The sequence below is a fragment of the Salvelinus alpinus genome, chromosome 7, assembly GCF_045679555.1.
Source record: "Salvelinus alpinus chromosome 7, SLU_Salpinus.1, whole genome shotgun sequence".
Classification (NCBI taxonomy): domain Eukaryota; kingdom Metazoa; phylum Chordata; class Actinopteri; order Salmoniformes; family Salmonidae; genus Salvelinus; species Salvelinus alpinus.
The window spans coordinates 29,887,598-29,906,790 of record NC_092092.1 but is presented as its reverse complement, the minus strand read 5'-3'; the positions used below and the strand labels follow the sequence as shown (position 1 = coordinate 29,906,790).

The 19,193-nt window shown below is 42.3% G+C and overlaps 1 protein-coding gene across 5 annotated transcripts in view; it reads right to left on the bottom strand.

Annotated features, from left to right (window-relative positions):
* Window positions 1-18,998, bottom strand: part of LOC139580763 (uncharacterized) — a 61,795-nt gene extending 42,797 nt beyond the window's left edge. For 3 of the 5 annotated variants that reach the window (XM_071409752.1, XM_071409754.1, XM_071409753.1), the window contains exons 1-12: window positions 18,814-18,998; window positions 18,155-18,232; window positions 17,861-17,997; window positions 14,923-15,122; window positions 14,396-14,752; window positions 5,225-5,808; window positions 4,815-4,998; window positions 4,074-4,576; window positions 3,708-3,836; window positions 2,330-2,527; window positions 1,394-1,534; window positions 989-1,249 (exon numbers count right to left, since the gene is read on the bottom strand). In XM_071409752.1, coding sequence (XP_071265853.1) covers window positions 989-1,249; window positions 1,394-1,534; window positions 2,330-2,527; window positions 3,708-3,836; window positions 4,074-4,576; window positions 4,815-4,998; window positions 5,225-5,808; window positions 14,396-14,752; window positions 14,923-15,122; window positions 17,861-17,988 — 2,685 coding nt within the window. In that variant the 5' untranslated portion in view covers window positions 17,989-17,997; window positions 18,155-18,232; window positions 18,814-18,998. Of the gene's footprint in view, window positions 1-988; window positions 1,250-1,393; window positions 1,535-2,329; window positions 2,528-3,707; window positions 3,837-4,073; window positions 4,577-4,814; window positions 4,999-5,224; window positions 5,809-7,328; window positions 7,463-14,395; window positions 14,753-14,922; window positions 15,123-17,860; window positions 17,998-18,154; window positions 18,233-18,813 lie in introns of those variants that run through there. The other 2 variants (XM_071409755.1, XM_071409756.1) reach the window with 2 other exon arrangements.
* Window positions 18,999-19,193: the final 195 nt, after the last annotated feature.

The following is a 19,193-nucleotide window of genomic DNA, read 5'->3' as shown; positions in this document are numbered from 1 at the left end:
TGTTGCCTGAAGAGGAGAGTCTGATCATGCCGATTGGAATGAACCAAAACTATTGCTTTTCAAGGAATTTCTAGATCAAGTGAAAGGTGATTCCCATCTGCAAAGTGTCATTGGTCCTGATGACATTATCTCTGTTGGATCAGAAAGTGCATCCAAGTCAAAAAATTACTGCAACGGACCATTGAGCCACACGACAGTGTATCTGCTGTATCAAAAGAAGTCCCGTGCCTCCAGAACAAGGTCAAGTGCATCCAGTGCTAGAATGAAAGCGCAGGCTGAGCGCGCTGCTTTGAAAGCTAAAGCTGCACTTTTGGAAAATAAACATGGAAGAAACCCAAATAAAGGCAAAAAGGGAATTCTTTGAAAAGGAAGTTGAGCTGGCTGCATCAGCTGACAAAATGCAAGTTTTAGAGAAATGTGAAAAATCCTCTGTTGCTCAAGCAATAAAAAGACAAGTGGATGACAGTAAACGAGACTGGACCAAAACTGAACACAAAGCCTATGAGGCATTTCGGAGACTGTATGCACAAAACTCCTCCAACATCACAAGAAATGAGTGGCAAAAGAAACTGGACGAATTTGACCACAACGCCTCTGAGGCATTCATGCAAATGATGGCACAAAACCCTGCACCAACATCACAGGGTTTACCTACTCCTACTGTGTACAGGATCGCAACAGGGAGACCAAGCCATGGGGCACCAAGGCTGCATTCTGCAAGAAACATCATACAAGCACAGCAGCCACAGCAGCCACATCACGAGCAGCCACAGCAAATGTTAGTTAAAAGTGAGTGTTTAAAATAGTGAACCCCAGAGCCATGGGGTTCAGGGTTTGCAGGCTTTGCTTCCCGCCCAGCTCTAACCCACCTGATTAAACCAATGGCCCAACCAAAGACCATCCAACCAACCATCCATAAGTTTTGTATTGCTGTCTTATGTTAATAAATTAATTAAGCAATCAATCAATCAACCAACCAACCAATCACCTTGGTCATCTTGGGGTTGAAGACCCCGGACGCGTTGGTGAAGACCTCGAGCACGGCATCGGCTGCAGTCATGGTAACGTATTTCTTCCTCAGCTCGGCACTCCCGACAGAGGAGAAGAGGACGGGGCCCTGTGCCCCATCCATCACGACCCTCTTCATCTTCCTCATCCTCTCCCCCACCTCCTCCTCCAACTCCCTCTGGATGGCCTCCCGGGCACGCTCCATACACACATGCTCTGAGCTCACCGCCTTCTGTAAGGTCTGGGGGGGAGACATGAATGAAATATAATACTAACAATAATTATGTTATTTACGTTATTTCAAAAAAGAGATTCATACAGATTCATAAGCTCTGACCATATTCCAACACTTGGAACTGATACCTCCGCGAAGCTCAAAACTTACGGCTATGGGCAGGCCCACGCTGTGTATACGAATGCCCAGTTCGTAGGGAGAGTCACAGCTATACTGGTCAGACAGGTGCTTCATAAACTCAGCCAGGTCCACCTTGGGCTTATTCTGTTTCCTCCTGAACACACGCAGACTCTGGAAGGAGGAGACAGGAAAACGATTGTTCAATCAATATATATATATATTTTTATAAACTTTATTTAAACAGGGAGTCACCTCAGGGTCTCTTTCACAAGGGAGCCCTGCAATTACAATTCATAGACAAAATCAGATAGTACTAAAATACAGCACAACAAACAATCAAGAAAAACAGCCACATATATACTACCAAAGCCCTTACCCTGCCTGTCACTTTGCCTGAATCTTGCTTAAAGGACCATGAAAAATGACCGTCACCCGCACTGGGTGTCCCGAGTAAAGGACAAATATACCAGGTCCCCAGTTAGAGAAACAATGAAAGTAAAATAGTAATGCGCCTCTATCTGGTGAATGTCTCTCTCACCCTCAGTATGTCCACAGTCTCTATCTGGTGAATGTCTCTCTCACCCTCAGTATGTCCACAGTCTCTATCTGGTGAATGTCTCTCTCACCCTCAGTATGTCCACAGTCTCTATGTCTCTCTCACCCTCAGTATGTCCACAGTCTCTATGTGTTCAATGTGTCTCTCACCCTCAGTATGTCCACATTCTCTATGTCTCTCTCACCCTCAGTATGTCCACAGTCTCTATGTGTTCAATGTGTCTCTCACCCTCAGTATGTCCACATTCTCTATGTCTCTCTCACCCTCAGTATGTCCACAGTCTCTATGTCTCTCACCCTCAGTATGTCCACAGTCTCTATGTCTCTCTCACCCTCAGTATGTCCACAGTCTCTATGTCTCTCTCACCCTCAGTATGTCCACAGTCTCTATGTGTTCAATGTCTCTCTCACCCTCAGTATGTCCACAGTCTCTATCTGGTGAATGTCCTCGTCCTTGGTGTTGCTGTCTATCTTGAACATGCGATGGATGAGAGGCAGTTTACACAGCGGCCCCAGGTTCAGCTCCTCAAAACGCTTCTTGTTCTTCAGACCAGCCAGGTTCTGACCCAACTCATACAGGGTACACATCGCAGTCACAGCCTCTGCAGACTGAGAGAGATATGGATACACACCAGTTAATGATCAGATTATTCAGTTTAAAAACTGTATTAATGTACGTGCGTATGTGTGCAAACTGAACATGTTGATTTGACAGTGCGTTGCAGGTGCCTCTGGTATATATGTGTGTGTGTGTGTGTGTGTGTGTGTGTGTGTGTGTGTGTGTGTGTGTGTGTGTGTGTGTGTGTACAGTCGTGGCCAAAAGTTGAGAATGACACAAATATTAATTTTCACAAAGTCTGCTGCCTCAGTTTGTATGATGGGAATTTGCATATACTCCAGAATGTTATGAAGAGTGATCAGATGAATTGCAATTAATTGCAAACTCCCTCTTTGCCATGCAATGCACCACCAGTACAGAGCTTGCTCAGGAATGGCAGCAGGCAGGTGTGAGTGCATGAATCCCCTTTCCGATTGTTTGGGGCATCCGGAAAAAAGCTTGTCCGGAGAAGACCAGGTGAGCGCTACCATCAGTCCTGTGTCATGCCAACAGTAAAGCATCCTGAGACCATTCATGTGTGGGGTTGCTTCTCACCCAAGGGAGTGGGCTCACTCACAATTTTGCCTAAGAACACAGCCATGAATAAAGAATGGTACCAACACATCCTCCGAGAGCAACTTCTCCCAACCATCCAGGAACAGTTTGGTGACAGTTTGGTGCCTTTTCCAGCATGATGGAGCACCTTGCCATAAGGCAAAAGTGATAACTAAATGGCTCAGGGAACAAAACATCGATATTTTGGGTCCATGGCCAGGAAACTCCCCAGACCTTAATCCCATTGAGAACTTGAGGTCAATCCTCAAGAGGCGGGTGGAAAAACAAAAACCCACAAATTCTGACAAACTCCCAGCATTGATTATGCAAGAATGGGCTGCCATCAGTCAGGATGTGGCCCAGAAGTTAATTGACAGCATGCCAGGGCAGGTTGCAGAGGTCTTGAAAAAGAAGGGTCAACACTGCAAATATTGACTCTTTGTATAAACTTAATGTAATTGTCAATAAAAGCCTTTGAGACTTATGAAATGCTTGTAATTATACTTCAGTATTCCATAGTAACATCTGACAAAAATATCTAAAGACACTGAAGCAGCAAACTTTGTGGAAATTAATATTTGTGTCATTCTCAAAACTTTTTGCCACAACTGTATGTGCGTGTATGAGTATCCTGACCTCTATGAACATGTTGATCTCTCGAAGGTTGCGTTGCAGGTCCTTCAGAGCTGGTATCTGCCAGCGGAGGTCTATCCTGCCTGCCTCCAGAGTGCGGACCTGCATCAGCCTGCACACCCTGGAGATCACCTGGGCACAGGACAGAACAGGACAGGGAGGAAGAGGTTAAAACCATCCCATCACCACAACAAAAGTCAAGCTGGAAAATGGCCCTCTGGGACCTAGGTTGAGAAGCAGAGAAAGAGGCTGGAGTGACAGCAGAAGATCCCAAAGTGTCCACCAGACGGTGCCACTTGAAAATAAGTTCTACTGTTTTGTGTGTGTTGTAATTACAGGTAAATAAGGGGAGCGGGGAAAGATTGTCACCTTCTCTCTGGTGACAAGTTCTCCCTCGGCTGCGATGTCTCGTATGACGTCCTCCACCAGACTATTCACCGCCTCAGGATCCAGAGCCTTCTTCCTCTTCCTCCTCATCCCATCCTCCTCCTCCTCCTCCTCTTCAGCATGCGCCTCCACAGCTCGCACGTTAGCCCCATGCACTTCCCTGAGCTGGGCATGGTAGGCCTCTCTGAAGACAGGGGAGTTTCCTTCCCTCTGTCCCACAGCTAGCTGCCTCCGCTCTTGGGCTTTGGTCAGCCTCAGCTCCGCTTTCAGTGCAGGGAAGTCGGAGTCCGATGCGGAGGTACCAGGCTGGGGGATTTGTGGAGTGACGGGGGGCTGGGAGAGTAACGGGGATGAGGATGGAACTGGTGATGTTGTTTGTAGCAGGGGGGACCTTGTTTTAGAGTGCATCCGGTCCTGCACGTATCCGTTGTTCAGGGGTGTGGAAGGAGCAGATTGTCCCTCACGCTCTGTCTTCTTTGGAGTGGCTGTGTGTGTGTGTGTGTGTGTGTGTGAGAGAGAGAGAGAGAGAGAGAGAGAGAGAGAGAGAGAGAGAGAGAGAGAGGAGGAGTGTGTGAGTGAGTGAGAGTAAGACAGAGAGAGAGTTCATGGGTCAAATCAGAGGTAACAGGTAATTTCAACACATACAGTTAATGTTAAACCAGCCAGCATGGCAACTGTTCAGTTACAACTTCTTAACATTATGAGCTATGATGGTCTCTCTACCTGCTGGTTTCTCTGCTCCTGTCTTTCCCTGGACTGCAAGTGCGCAGGATGCTGCAGGTTGTTTCTCATGGTTGTCGTACAGAGACCTGTACTGCTGGAGAGGAAGTGGCTTCCCAAAGCGCAGCAAGTAGCCGTTCTGTAGTTGGGCGATAGTTGTGGCGGCAGGGGGGTACACCTTTATCACCTACAGCACATCCAATCAAGCTTTATTTAAATGTGCACTCAAAACAATACACCAACCACTTTACAATACAAAAAGCAACATTAATAGGAACTAAAAGACAGATTTAAGAACAGTATATTTGTAACCTTTATTTATACCAGGCAATTCTAACAAGAATATTCCCTTTCCAGCAACGGCCTAGAAAGATTATATAATAAAACAGATACAACTTTAAAAAATAACATACTTCTTTAACTCTGTCTAGTAGCTCTTCCCGAGTCACCTCTTCATTCTCTTTCACTGTTCTGGAGAAAGAAAGGAGAGGGGAGGAGCGAGGGACAGCAGAGGGGGGAATAGAAGGACAGGTAGCCCCAAGGGAAGACCCAGAGCTTGGGGGAGGCCCATAGCGAGAGCCTGGGGCCGGTTGTAGGGGATCAGACCCAGAACCACAGCTGAAACCAAAGGTGATCGGGGCAGTAGACAGAGGTGGGGTTTTCAGTGGTACAGCTCTGGGGGAGAGGGTCCTCGACGGTGGGTCCTTCCCAGACCGAGGCCTGCGGGATATGTTAACCTGGTCTCCCCCTGCCTGTTCTGGAGCTCCGGCGGCTCCTCTATGGCTCCTGTGGAAGACCAGGTCCCTGTCCACATAGAGCTCCCCATCCAGAGAGGCCACCAGGCTAGATGTGGAGCTGAAGCCCAGGGAGGACAGGGTGAGGTTGCAGTGGTACTTCTGGCTGTAGGCCACCGTCAGCTTGTTCAGGGGGATCCCCTCTGGGTGCTGCTCCACCAGGGACAGGATCTTCCTCTGGGCCTTCTCAGTCTCCGACATCGCTAACGCACACACACACACACACACACACACGCACATAAACGTGCACACACACACAGGATAAAGGAAGTTAGGTCATTTTCAATGCAAACACAAGGAACATTTTAGATAATGCTTGTATGAGTCAGTCTGGGTGGAGTTTGCAGTGTAATAGCAGGTAATAACATAAGACCATGGGTAAAAGAGTGAAGCAATCTCATGACTCAAAGACATTTTCAAACTGTTATCTAACACACAGTACCTGAGTTTAAAGGTCCAAACAAGAACCCAGAATATCCCATTCAAATCGGTACGTCAACTAGCTAGACAAAAAGCAGTCCAGCTTTAAACTTACTCATAGTTATTAATAAATCAGCCAAAATATTTCACTTGTAAAACATTTACAAACGTGATAAGCATATCATTTACAAACGTGATAAGCATACATTTTATACTGATAACAAGTTCAAACAGGTGCCATTAATACAGGTAACGAGTGGAGGACAGAGGAGCCTCTTAAAGAATAAGTTACAGGTCTGTGAGAGCCATTAATCTTGCTTGTTTGTAGGTGACCAAATACTTATTTTCCACCATAATTTGCAAATAAATTCATAAAAAATCCTACAATGTGATTTTCTTGATTTTTTTCCCTCATTTTGTCTGTCATAGTTGAAGTGTACCTATGATGAAAATTACAGGCCTCTCTCATCTTTTTAAGTGGGAGAACTTGCACAATTGGTGGCTGACTAAATACTTTTTTGCCCCACTGTATATACAGGGCCTAAAATTAACACCCGCAACCTGCCAAACGTGGGTCGATTTGGCATTGGCGGGTAAGAATGTCTAATTCACCTGTCAGGTTGGCGTGTGGTAACACTCCGGGCTCTATAGTGTAAGCATTTAATTAAAATAGTTAAGTATGGGCACAAGTGCGAGTTGTGATCAATAACGAAATAAATGCCGGAGTATCTATTTTCAAAGTATTTCTGCCATTTTGTTTCATATTTTCAAATGCACAAAGAAATCTGAATCCTAACATTATAGCTATCCCACCTCGCACAGCAACACTGCCTGTCTAGGGGGGGATGTCAGCACTGCTAGTACTGAAAGATTTGTTTTTAGAAACAATGGGCACAGGCATAAAAGTTGGTCTAATTTACTCGAAAGTCTACTAAAGTGAGACTTTGTCCTCGTGTTTCTTGGCTATTAAAATTGTTTTGTTCAAAAGCTAGGTTGCTTTTCAATGTTTGAGTTTGCTCCCACTGTTAGCAAAAAGAGTGACATTCTCACAGGCATATGTGATTACTGAGTGGCCCGGTTACCAAGGTAACCTTAAAAGAGGCAGCTAAACATTTATGTCTCTGATATTTTTGTTACAATACTCAGATCACAGAATATTAAATTAAACCGTACAAGTTAGCATTGGATCACAAAACTACCTCTAACTCCCTTCATACTGGACACACAGACTCTGGGGAAGTATCCCTTTAACAACAGCTATCCTCATTGACAAGTCAAACCTATAAGGAAAATGTCACCTTACCAAATGGTTGTTTTGATTGTCGATAGGTAGATATAATACACTTCAGTCTGAACTTTGTTGTGCTTGATTCAAAATGGTTCCCTGCACCTTTCTCTCATCCTTTAAACCTCCCCCTCCCCATTTGACAATCCACCAATCATAGCAGCTCACAGGAGAAAGGAAACAGAAAGTAAAGCAGTGATCAGCTGAGAACAGAGTCATTAGTGTCTGACTCTCCTATTCCAGGAAGGAGAGACAGAAACTAGCCACCAGACTGTAGTGTAGCAACCCTCTGCGGGTGGTAAAATCATCTGGACTAGTTTCAAATGTTATTTTCAATACCTTGTTTTGCCTCTTTTTCGGTGTCTTTTTAAATTGTCAGGGACCATGTTGGCATACATAACTTGCGTGTTGCAACAGATTTGCTATCAAGCTGATTAATATTCAGTCCCTAGGCAGATGTTAAACTGTAGCAACAGGAGACAACACAGTAAAACACGTTGCTCCAGTATCTTATCTGTGTAGTAATAACATGAATGATGTATATTGGCTAGATGTTGGAATGGGATTAGAGATGATGGTGACTAAGCAATAAGAGGAAAACAGAACAGAAAAACAGGAGAGTGAGGGATGACGTGAGTGAAGAGAGAGAGTGGGAGGAGGGAGGGATTGATCCAAGGTCTTGAGTTTCGGTTTCCTGGTCTGCTACAGCTGGCCGCATCTGAGCTGTTACCAGGGAAGTCATGTGACCGTGCTTGCAGAAACCAGAGGCTTGTTTTTATGTGTGTGTGTGTGCATGTGCTGCCATGTACACTTGTTTTTCAGGCCTCTTCCTATTCTATTCCATTTAACACAGAGAACCCTGACTATAGAATGGCCTTGTCCTATTTTAGACCCTATCCCCGTCCCCTAGGCCTAGCAGCTCCCACTATAAATGTGTAGGGTTCATACAGTTAAAAAGATTCAACAGCACTGAGCAAATTGCAGGTCTGCTGAGAGCAAACTTGAACATTGTGAAAATTCTGTGCAACTTCCAGCATGTGTTTCTGTGCACACTGAGGCTGTACCCGCTTTAAGTTACAGTTTCAGACAGTGGTCAAGTAGGCTACTGTGGATGATGATAATGTAGACCTACCAGAGGGGCCTACCATCAGAAACAATGGAGAAAATGCATCCCATAACATGGAAATAGCTGTTCTATCATTCAGCCTCCAGTAGCAGCTGGTGCACCCAAAAAAAAGTGTAAAGGGAAGCCAGTTTGGATTTGGCGTCACTCCTATCAAATCCCATTAGGAGCATACGTCATTGACAGAAAAACTTAAATTGTTGCATCACGTTGTGTTGTTGTCCTCCGGCGGCTAGCTAGCCAGCTAGCTAAAGTTGGCACCTTCTTAAACCTGTTATGGCTGCAGCCCGTCCAAGTACAGGGCGCGAAATTCAAAATATATTTTTTAGAAATATTTAACTTTCACACATTAACAAGTCCAATACAGCAAATGAAAGATACACATCTTGTGAATCCAGCCAACATGTCCGATTTTTAAAATGTTTTACAGCGAAAACACCACGTATATTTATGTTAGCTCACCACCAAATACAAAAAAGCACAGACATTTTTCACAGCACAGGTAGCTTGCACAAAACCAACCTAACTAACCAAGAACCAACCAAACTAACCAAGAAACAACTTCATCAGTCTTATAACAAGTTATACAATAAATCGATGTTTTGTTCAAAAAATGTGCATATTTGAGGTATAAATCATAGTTTTACATTGCAGCTACAATCGGAAATAGCACCGAAGCAGCTAGAACAATTACAGAGACCAAATTGAAATACCTAAATACTCATCATAAAACATTTATGAAAAATACATGGTGTACAGCAAATTAAAGACAAACATCTTGTGAATCCAGCCAATATTTCCGATTCTTTAAGTGTTTTACAGCGAAAACACAATATAGCATTATATTAGCTTACCACAATAGCCAAAAACACAACAGCATTGATTCAAGCCAACAGTAGCGATAACGAATAAACCAGCAAAATATATAAATTTTTTCACTAACCTTCTCAAAATTCATCAGATGACAGTCCTATAACATCATATTACACAATACATATATTGTTTGTTCGAAAATGTGCATATTTAGCGGCACAAATCGTGGTTATACAATGTGAATACTAGGCAAAATGCAAAAACAATGTCCGGAGAAATCTTGGAGGCACCTAATCTAATCAAATAACTATTCATAAACGTTACTAAAAAATACATGTTGGACAGCAAATTAAAGATAGCTTAGTTCTTAATGCAATCGCCGTGTTAGAATTCTAAAAATAACTTCAGTACGACATCCAGCTTACGTTATTGCGAGAGAGCGCCCAAAATCAAAGCGAAAAACACAACGACACATTTTCCACAGAAATAGGAAATAACATCATAAATGGGTCCTACTTTTGCTGATCTTCCATCAGAATGTTGTACAAGTGGTCCTTTGTCCAGAACAATCGTTGTTTGGATGTAGAATGTCATTTTTCCCTCTCGAATGAGCAAGCAAAACTTGCCAAGTGGCGCGAAGCTGTCCATCGTGAACAAACGCAAAGAACGGAACACGCCAAAACTCCCGAAAAAAATTCAATAATCTGATTAAACTATATTGAAAAAACATACTTTACGATGATAGTCACATTTATCAAATAAAATCAAAGCCGGAGATAGTAGCCGTCTATAACGACAGCTTTTCAGAAGGCAATCCCCGGTTCCTTCTCGCGCCTTCCTGAAAACAGGAAATTGGTGTCACGTCATGCCAAGAGCTCTTATTCGACCTCAGATCAAGCTATACACTCCATTTCTTCTCTCACTGCCTATTGACATCTAGTGGAAGGCGTATGAAGTGCATGTATACTAATAGATTTCAAGCAAAAGATTAGGTAGGCCCTGGAACAGAGCCTCGATTTGAGATTTTTCACTTTCTGACAGGAAGTTTGCTGCAAAATGAGTTCTGTTTTACTCACAGATATAATTCAAACGGTTTTAGAAACTTGAGTGTTTTCTATCCAATAGTAATAATAATATGCATATTGTACGAGCAAGAATTGAGTACGAGGCCATTTGAAATGGACACCTTTCATCCAAGTTACTCAATACTGCCCCTGCAGCCCAAATAAGTTAAATTAGCCATGGATGGAGATAGGAATTTGAACTTGTGGTTTCACTTAATTCTCCGTACTGACCAATGATTATAACGGCAATTATATCTGCTGTATGGTTGGGATGTCTCCCTAAGGACTGGCCCCCTAACTCCCTGACCCTGTAACTTTGCAGTGAGATCACCAAGATGATAGGGGGGTATTAGCCAATTTTTTTTTTTTTTTAACTGTGTATTCTTATTCTCTTTGAAAACTGTTTTAGAAATCTGTATTAAGAATATTGGTAGTAAAAAAAAAAAGTTATAATTTGACAGAGTAAATCATTTGTCTGGATTTCCTGAATCAGAAATGCCCTAAACTGTTGTTCTGTTGTTCTGTTCTGTTGTTCTCTCGAAGGTTATGGCAAAGGTGACCACAGATGGTGTCTAGATCCATGGAAGGGATAATTTGACCAACAGTGTGAACGTTAATCCCCCCTAATCGGCTGAAGCATGGCGACAACGGCGTTCAGTACGGTCCTGCACCCCTTCTACCGTGAGACCTGAGTCCGAGCCAGCAAATTATGCCGCAGGCCGGTCCCGACAACAGGCTCAAACACCACTAACCTCTTTTACCACCTACGCAAGAATCGTGTGAAACAGTACGGAGAAAGTCTACGGATGACGGATGACACCCAAAAAAGTACAGTCGAGTGCTCAAAGGTCAAATTATGAGCCGCTTGGGTGCGACCGCAGAGCGTGACCTCCTGTGACCTCCTGTGTTGACGATCGGCAGGAACTTAGCTATGTGGGAAGTGTAGGGAGGAACAGAGAATGGTGGCAATATCAGCTATCTTGATCTACACAGACAAGCTAAATTACTTTTTGCAAAACTGTTCCCTGTTTCTGTACATCTGCTAACAGTCACAAAGATAAAATGATGTACTTTCTATAAAAGGAATGAGACAACTCTGTTTGTTGGGCTTTCAACAATGCACTGTTGGGTGGATCGTTGATTTCTTCATTTTTGCAAATCTAATAATAAAGTTGTTGTTTGAAATAATCTGCAGTCTCTCTTCCTATAGCATTTCTACGACAGGGGACTGAAAATGTTGTTGTTCGATGCAAAAAAACACTTTACAAAATAAAATGCATTATTATTCCCATACTATTATTACAGAGAATCAGACAAATGATGCTACCCTCAGCCTACTGGCTACTTAGCTTATTCAAGCCTGCCCGAAAATACAACACTGCCCCATTAAGACAAAAAATATTGCTTTTTACCGACTCGCTTTTCAAAGATAGAAATGTAAACATTTTGTGCTCTTGTAGGAAGCAATCCCTCACCCATTGCTGATTACAAAGTATCTATAACTGGGCTAATAACTCACTATGTAGCAAAGGATAAGAACAAATGTGCACACATGGCTACATGCAGCTCTCGCTTTGATCTCAACACAAACACATCTACTCACGACCGCTCATGCTGAAAACACAGTCCAGTTGAAAGTGAATGGCACAGATCCATTATGGCAATGGTCTATTTGCATATATGACTAATGCAGCTCTGATTGGATATGGCGCACCCGTCTGTGTAGAGTACGGGCCTGAGTCGTGCCGGTCAATGCAACAGGATCCTACTCCGATGCATTCTGCCTACAATAAAATCTCTTGCACAGTTAGTATGCAAAACTAAGTCTTACATAGTTTGTTTTGTTTCAGTATCTTGCATTGAAAGTGGCTAATATTGCGTTGATTCGATCACAATTCCTACAGTAGAGGGAAACGTTGATAGTGTTAACTAAGGGGGAAAACTCTAGAATTTTGAGTCAAGTTCAACCTCATACTTCTCTGCGCGGGCTGATATTTTTTCTGTGAGGCAGTCCAGGGGGAGCAGGGTGCACAGCTTAGAGGGAACATTGCTGAAGAGCATTATGGCCATCTATGGGCGATTCACGATATATATATATATATATGTTTTAAATGTTCTCTAAATAAGCTTTGATGTACAATTAAATGTCAAATACACTGCATTTCAAACAGTCATCAATAATCTAATGAATTCAGGGCTTGTGAAATTATACTTAGGCTAAATACAGTATAAGCCCAAAATAGTTTAACCTGCTTTTTTGCCATAATCACTGATCTGGCTTTCAAGTTTGCCTATGGAATGCCCTTTTTGTTACACATTTAACCAGAACCATGCATAATGCACATTCACTAATAATGACTAACTTACTGTAGAAGGCATTATAGAAAATTAAACACAAGTCTCATAAATCTCTCAAGCACAAGCCCACATGCTAGTGAGTAGCCAGCTTATCTTTAGGCTATATTTCAAGTCTAGCCAACTTTGATCTCTTTGTTAGCTAACAAGGTAGATCAGTTGAATTGTTATGCACACACCCTTCTTGTTAACTCAAAATGACACAACGACAAGGTTCCAGTTTAACAACGCTTACTCAACCGCATTAGCGCAATACACGGTTGCCATTCCACCCAGGCCAGGTTCATCAACAACGAGACTCCTACGCAGGAGCACTAATAACAGAGCGATAGCACCGTAATAACAAATATAGGGATATTTAAAACATGAACTTAACACTTCTGTCCATCTCCAACTGTTTGTACAGCATGCTAGCCTGTCTACTTTGTTCAGATGTTGAAATCAGGTTGCCTACCTTATTTCTAGGAATGAGAGAGAACAAAGTTGCAAATTCCTTAAATAATTGTGTTTTATGCTTATTGCACATTTACAAAACAGACTACACAGAAGGAATAACAGTATTTGGCTAAAATGCTGCTACTGGGACCTAGTACCGCAATGACACATTTTCTAGAATCAATGTTCATTGATACTCCCTTTTTAGTAGTGTCTGCTCTGTGCGCAATGAGAAGCTGACACATTTTTATTTTAACTATTTTCTACATGGTAGAATAATAGTGAAGACATCAAAACTATTAAATAACACATATGGAATCACGTAGTAACCAAAAATGTGTTAAACAAATCAAAATATATTTTATATTCTTTAAAGTAGTTGAGATGTGTCTGTTACTTGAACTCTGTGAAGCATTTATTTGGGCTGCAATTTCTGAGGCTGGTAACTAACGAACTTATCCTCTGCAGCAGAGGTAACTCAGGGGTCTTCCTTTGCTGTGGCGGTCCTCATGAGAGCCAGTTCCATCATAGTGCTTGATGGTTTTTACGACTGCACTTGAAAAAACTTTCAGAGTTCTTGGCATTTTCCAGATTGACTGACCTTCATGTCTTAAAGTAATGATGGACTGTCGTTTCTCTTTGCTTATTTGAGCTGTTTTTGCCATAATATGGACTTGGTCTCTTACTAAATAGGGCTATCTTCTGTATACCACCCCTACCCTGTCACAACACAACTGAATGGCTCAAATGCATTAAGAATGAATGAAATTCCACAAATGAACTTTTAACAAGGCACACCTGTTAATTGAAATGCATTCCAGGTGACTACCTCATTAAGCTGGTTGAGAGAATGCCAAGAGTGTGCAAAGCTGTCATCAAGGCAAAGGCTGGCTACTTAGAAGAATCTGAAATATTAAATAAATATATTTATTTTAACACATTTTTGGTTACTACATGATTCCATATGTGTTATTTCATAGTTTGATGTCTTCACTATTATTCTACAATGTAGAAAATAGTAAAAATAAAGAAAAACCCTGAAATGAGTAGGTGTGTCCAAACTTTTGACTGGTACTGTATGCATTTGTAAATGGAAATGTGCACACAGGACAGAAGGAGCGAAGAAGACGAGACCAAAACAACAACATGAGAAAAAGCAGAAATAAACGTTCATAATTGTAAAAAAAAAAATTAAGGACTTTTGCAAAACAGGCATTTGGAATATTGAGCTCAAACATTCATTCGCCCAGCCCTATAGTCAATTCAACACGAAATATAACAACAGAAAGCCTCACCTGTCTTCCTGAGCAGAGCTCCTGACGGGCTTTTATTTACATCCCTCTCTTCTTTTTCTTCTTCCTCTCTCCTCCTCCTCCTCTCCCGTACAGGCTCCTGCTGTGGCTGTGAGTATTCCATCTGGTCGCCAGGACTGCTCAGCCTAACCAAGTTCATCTTGTCCTGTCTCTCCACACACACCTGGTCCCCCAGGGCAGTAAACAGCTCTTGGAGGCCTGCCAGCCCATATTCTCCGAGGGTCAGCTGCCTGCCGTACATCTGCTTGTAGCAGGCACAAAGCTTTGGCACCTCCACACCACCAGGGATGGCGCTGAGCATGAGCAGCACCTCTCTTCTGAGCCTGTTCAGGCACACAGCTGGAGAGGAAGACAAATCAACACGTTAGGCAAAATCAAAGGTCTCCTTGTTTTGAAAATACAACGTCTGCCTACAGATCTGAGGGTTGGATTGGTGTAAGTAAGACGGCGGAATCCATGTTTTCACTTATCCACTCATATACAGATCAGTGGGTTCCTCAACTTCTTACCTTTGCTGATATCCTGTGCTGAGCATCCAGGTGCAGTGGGACGTTTTATAGCTGCTGCTGACGATGATGCTAATGGTGAGGAAGATGATGAGGTGGTTGTCTGTAGACGAGACATGATAGGCCATACAGTCAGTCCTCCAGTAGAGGAGAAGCGGAGCTGGTCAGGCATGGTCTTCAGCAGTGTCTCTAGTGCCAACAACCTAGAATGAAATAAGATAGGATTAGGAAGTTTGTACTTCACCGATACCTACTGTATGAGAAAACATTTACCATAGTAACAATGTAGAGTAGGGAAAAGATAAGATAATGATTTAAAATGTTGGTTGCAGCTCTATATACAAAAAAGCAATCAAAATATAGACAAGGACATATACGAAGAGAAAACAAATACAGGTAGAAAAAAATAGTTAATGAGCCATCAATAATCATCTGTACACTATACATCAGTACACTGTCATCTGCAATGTCAACTGCTAGGATAGCTGGGCACTAGGCCCAGTGTGGCTCAGTTGGTAGAGCATGGCGCTTGCAACGCCAGGGTTGTGGGTTCATTCCCCACGGGGGGACCAGGATGAATATGTATGAACTTTCAAATTTGTAAGTCGCTCTGGATAAGAGCGTCTGCTAAATGACTTAAATGTAAATGTAGGCCAGCGTTTCCCAAACTCGGGCCTCTGGAGCCCAAGGGGTGCACATTGTGTTTTCTGCCCTAACACTACACAGCTGATTCAAATGATCAAAGCTTGATGATTAGTTGATTATTTTAATCAGTTGTGTAGTGCTAGGGCAAAAAACAAAATGTGCATCCCTTTGGGATGGCGTGTTTGGGAAACCCTGTACTAGGTTCCCCAACTTGCGGCCTGCAGGTCAAATTTGGCCCGCGGGTGATTTTTCTGAGGGGGAGGACGTAAAAGTCAGTAAAAACACTAGCAAATCAGCTCCAAGTTATTTTAATTTTGGAAATATGTTAAAGTATTCGCAAACATAATAGAGATATACAGTTGAAGTTAGAAGTTTACATACACCTTAGCCAAATACATTTAAACTCAGTTTTTCACAATTCCTGACATTTAATACAAGTACAAATTCCCTGTCTTAGGCCAGTTAGGATCACCACATTATTTTAAGAATTTGAAATGTCAGAATAATAGTAGAGAGAATGATTTATTTCAGCTTTTATTTCTTTCATCACATTCCCAGTGGGTCAGAAGATTACATACACTCAATTAGTATTTGGTAGCATTGCCTTTAAATTGTTTAACTTGGGTCAAACGTTTCGGGTAGCCTTCCACAAGCTTCCCACAATAAGTTGGGTGAATGTTGGCCCATTCCTCCTGACAGAGCTGGTGTAACTGAGTCAGGTTTGTAGGCCTCCTTGCTCTCACACGCTTTTTCAGTTCTGCCCACACATTTTCTATAGGATTTGAGGGCAGGGCTTGGGATGGCCACTTCAATACCTTGACTTTGTTGTCCTTAAGCCATTTTGCCACAACTTTGGAAGTATGCTTGGGGTCATTGTCCATTTGGAAGACCCATTTGCGACCAAGCTTTAACTTCCTGACTGATGTCATGAAACGTTGCTTCAATATATCCACATAATTTTCCATCCTCATGATGCCATCTGTTTTGTGAAGTGCACCAGTCCCTCCTGCAGCAAAGCACCCCCACAACATGATGCTGCCACCCCCGTGCTTCATGGTTGGGATGGTGTTCTTCAGCTTGCAAGCCTCCCCCTTTTTCCTCCAAACATAACAATGTTCATTATGGCCAAGCAGTTCTATTTTTGGTTCATCAGACCAGAGGACATTTCTCCAAAAAGTACGATCTTTTTCCCCATGTGCAGTTGCAAACCGTAGTCTGGCTTTTTTAGGGCAGTTTTGGAGCAATGGCTTCTTCCTTGCTGAGCGGCCTTTCAGGTTATGTCGACATAGGACCCGTTTTACTGTGGATATAGATACTTTTGTACCTGTTTACTCCAGCATTTTCACATGGTCCTTTGCTGTTGTTCTGGGATTGATTTGCACTTTTTGCACCAAAGTATGTTCATCTCTAGGAGACAGATTGCGTCTCCTTCCTGAGCGGTATGACGGCTGAGTGGTTGCATGGTGTTTATATTTGCGTACTATTGTTTGTACAGATGAACGTGGTACCTTCAGGCGTTTGGAAATTGCTCCCAGGGATGAACCAGACTTGTGGAGGTCTACAATTGTATTTCTGAGGTCTTGGCTGATTTCTTTTGACTTTCCCATGATGTCAAGCAAAGAAGAACTGAGTTTGAAGGTAGGCCTTGAAATACATCCCCAGGTACACCTCAAATTAACTAAAATTATGTCAATTAGCCTATCAGAAGCTTCTAAAGCCATGGCATCATTTTCAGGAATTTTTCAAGCTGTTTAAAGGCAGTCAAGTTAGTGTATGTAAACTTCTGACCCACTGGAATTGTGATACAGTGAATAAGTTTAAAAATCTGTCTGTAAACAAATGTTGAAAAAATTACTTGTGTCATACAAAGTAGATATCCTAACCGACTTGCCAAAACTATAGTTTGTTAACAACAAATTTGTGAAGTGGTTGAAAAACTAATTTTAATGACTCCAACCTAAGTGTATGTAAACTTCCGACTTCAACTGTATGTGATTGCATACAAACGTAAGCAAGGTTTGAAATGATTATGTTTTAGGAAAATATTATCTGTTGGGCTTCTTGCAGTCAACTTAGTCTACAAATTATTTGTAATTACGTTCTGGCCCCCTAACCATCCACTCAATAAAAAAATTGTCCTGCTGCTGAATCTAGTTGATGATCCCTGGTGTACAGGCTTTCATACCAGCTCAACTCGTAAGACTGATTTAACCCATGAGAAGTTGACTATTGGTGTGCACAGTACACCCCTCGGACCAGTTGCCCTTCACTGGTCTATATTAGAAGTTCTCCTTGCCTGTTTGAGCATCCCAGATCCAGAGGCTTGTTGTAGGCCTTCAGGTAAAGGTTGTGAATCTTGAATATGGAGAGACCCTCAGGATAGTCCATACACAGATGTACCAGCTCTCCCTTTGTTTCCTCCATGATATCAGTCTGCTTTCAAGAGGAAACGTTTAGTCTATTTGACTGGCATCAAGTAAACACATGTAGCTAGCTTCATGTAATACAAATAGGCACACTGTGGGGTTAGTGGTGTGATTTTCAAAGCAGTAGCTGTGCACTTTTGGGCTCCCTCTGTTTCATGCATTACCTGGGTCTGATGTTCCTGTGTGCTGTCAAGGCCTGTCAGGTAAATAAGTTCTTGGAGCACAGGAACTCATCATTGGTCCTGGGGAATGGCACATGATGATATAAAACATATAACTAAAGATATTTTATCGCAACAATGGAATTTTGTTTAGCTAGCTTGATGTTGCTGCAGAACACGACAAAGCAAAACTTGATGTTGCTGCAAACATGTCAAAACGGGCTTGAAGTCTGATAAAAAAAAGTAGGTAGCTAGCTACAAGTGCCCACGTGCCGGTGTGACGTTGATACCTGGCTCTAACTAGTACACTGTCTTTGAACAAGATTAGCTAGCTAGCCAGTTATCTACTCTCCCTTTTCAAGTGATTTAGCTACGTTCGCCTCCAAAGCCACATTATCTAGCTTATTAATTGTACATAGTGGCGTTTATCACTAACTACCTAGCTAGCTAACTAATGTTCGTTAGCTAACGTCCCGCACCCAGTGAGTACCAGGGGTGTATTCATTCCGCCAGTTGCCAAACGTTTCGCAATAAAGCGACAGTTTCCATTGGACAAATTCAGGTAGGTCCCTCCCCGTTTCATTCCATTTGCTTCCGTTTAAGAAACGTTTTGCTACATAATTGGTGAAATGAATACACCCCTGCTAACGATAGCCACCTACCTGGCTGCCTAGTTAAGACACTTCTGGCGCATCTTGCATTTATAAACAAATAATTTTACACCGTAAATAATCTGCAATTATCCGTAGATGTTCCTGACAAAACTCAGAAAGGCGAGCTGCTGCACTTGGTTTTAAATTGCCTCTGGTTCCTTGGCTACAATGTTTACGTGGCTAGATTACATTATTTATCGATGGTAATACACGGGGACTGTATTGAAATGTTGTGTCGCCACCTATTGGGAAGGAGATATCAAATAAAATGTAATCTACTCTAGTATCAATGAACGTTTTGACCAATGATTTATCATTGGTTTTTGACTCTTGTATGACAATATATGAATATTACAACAGAATACCTGATTGATAACATAATATTGACA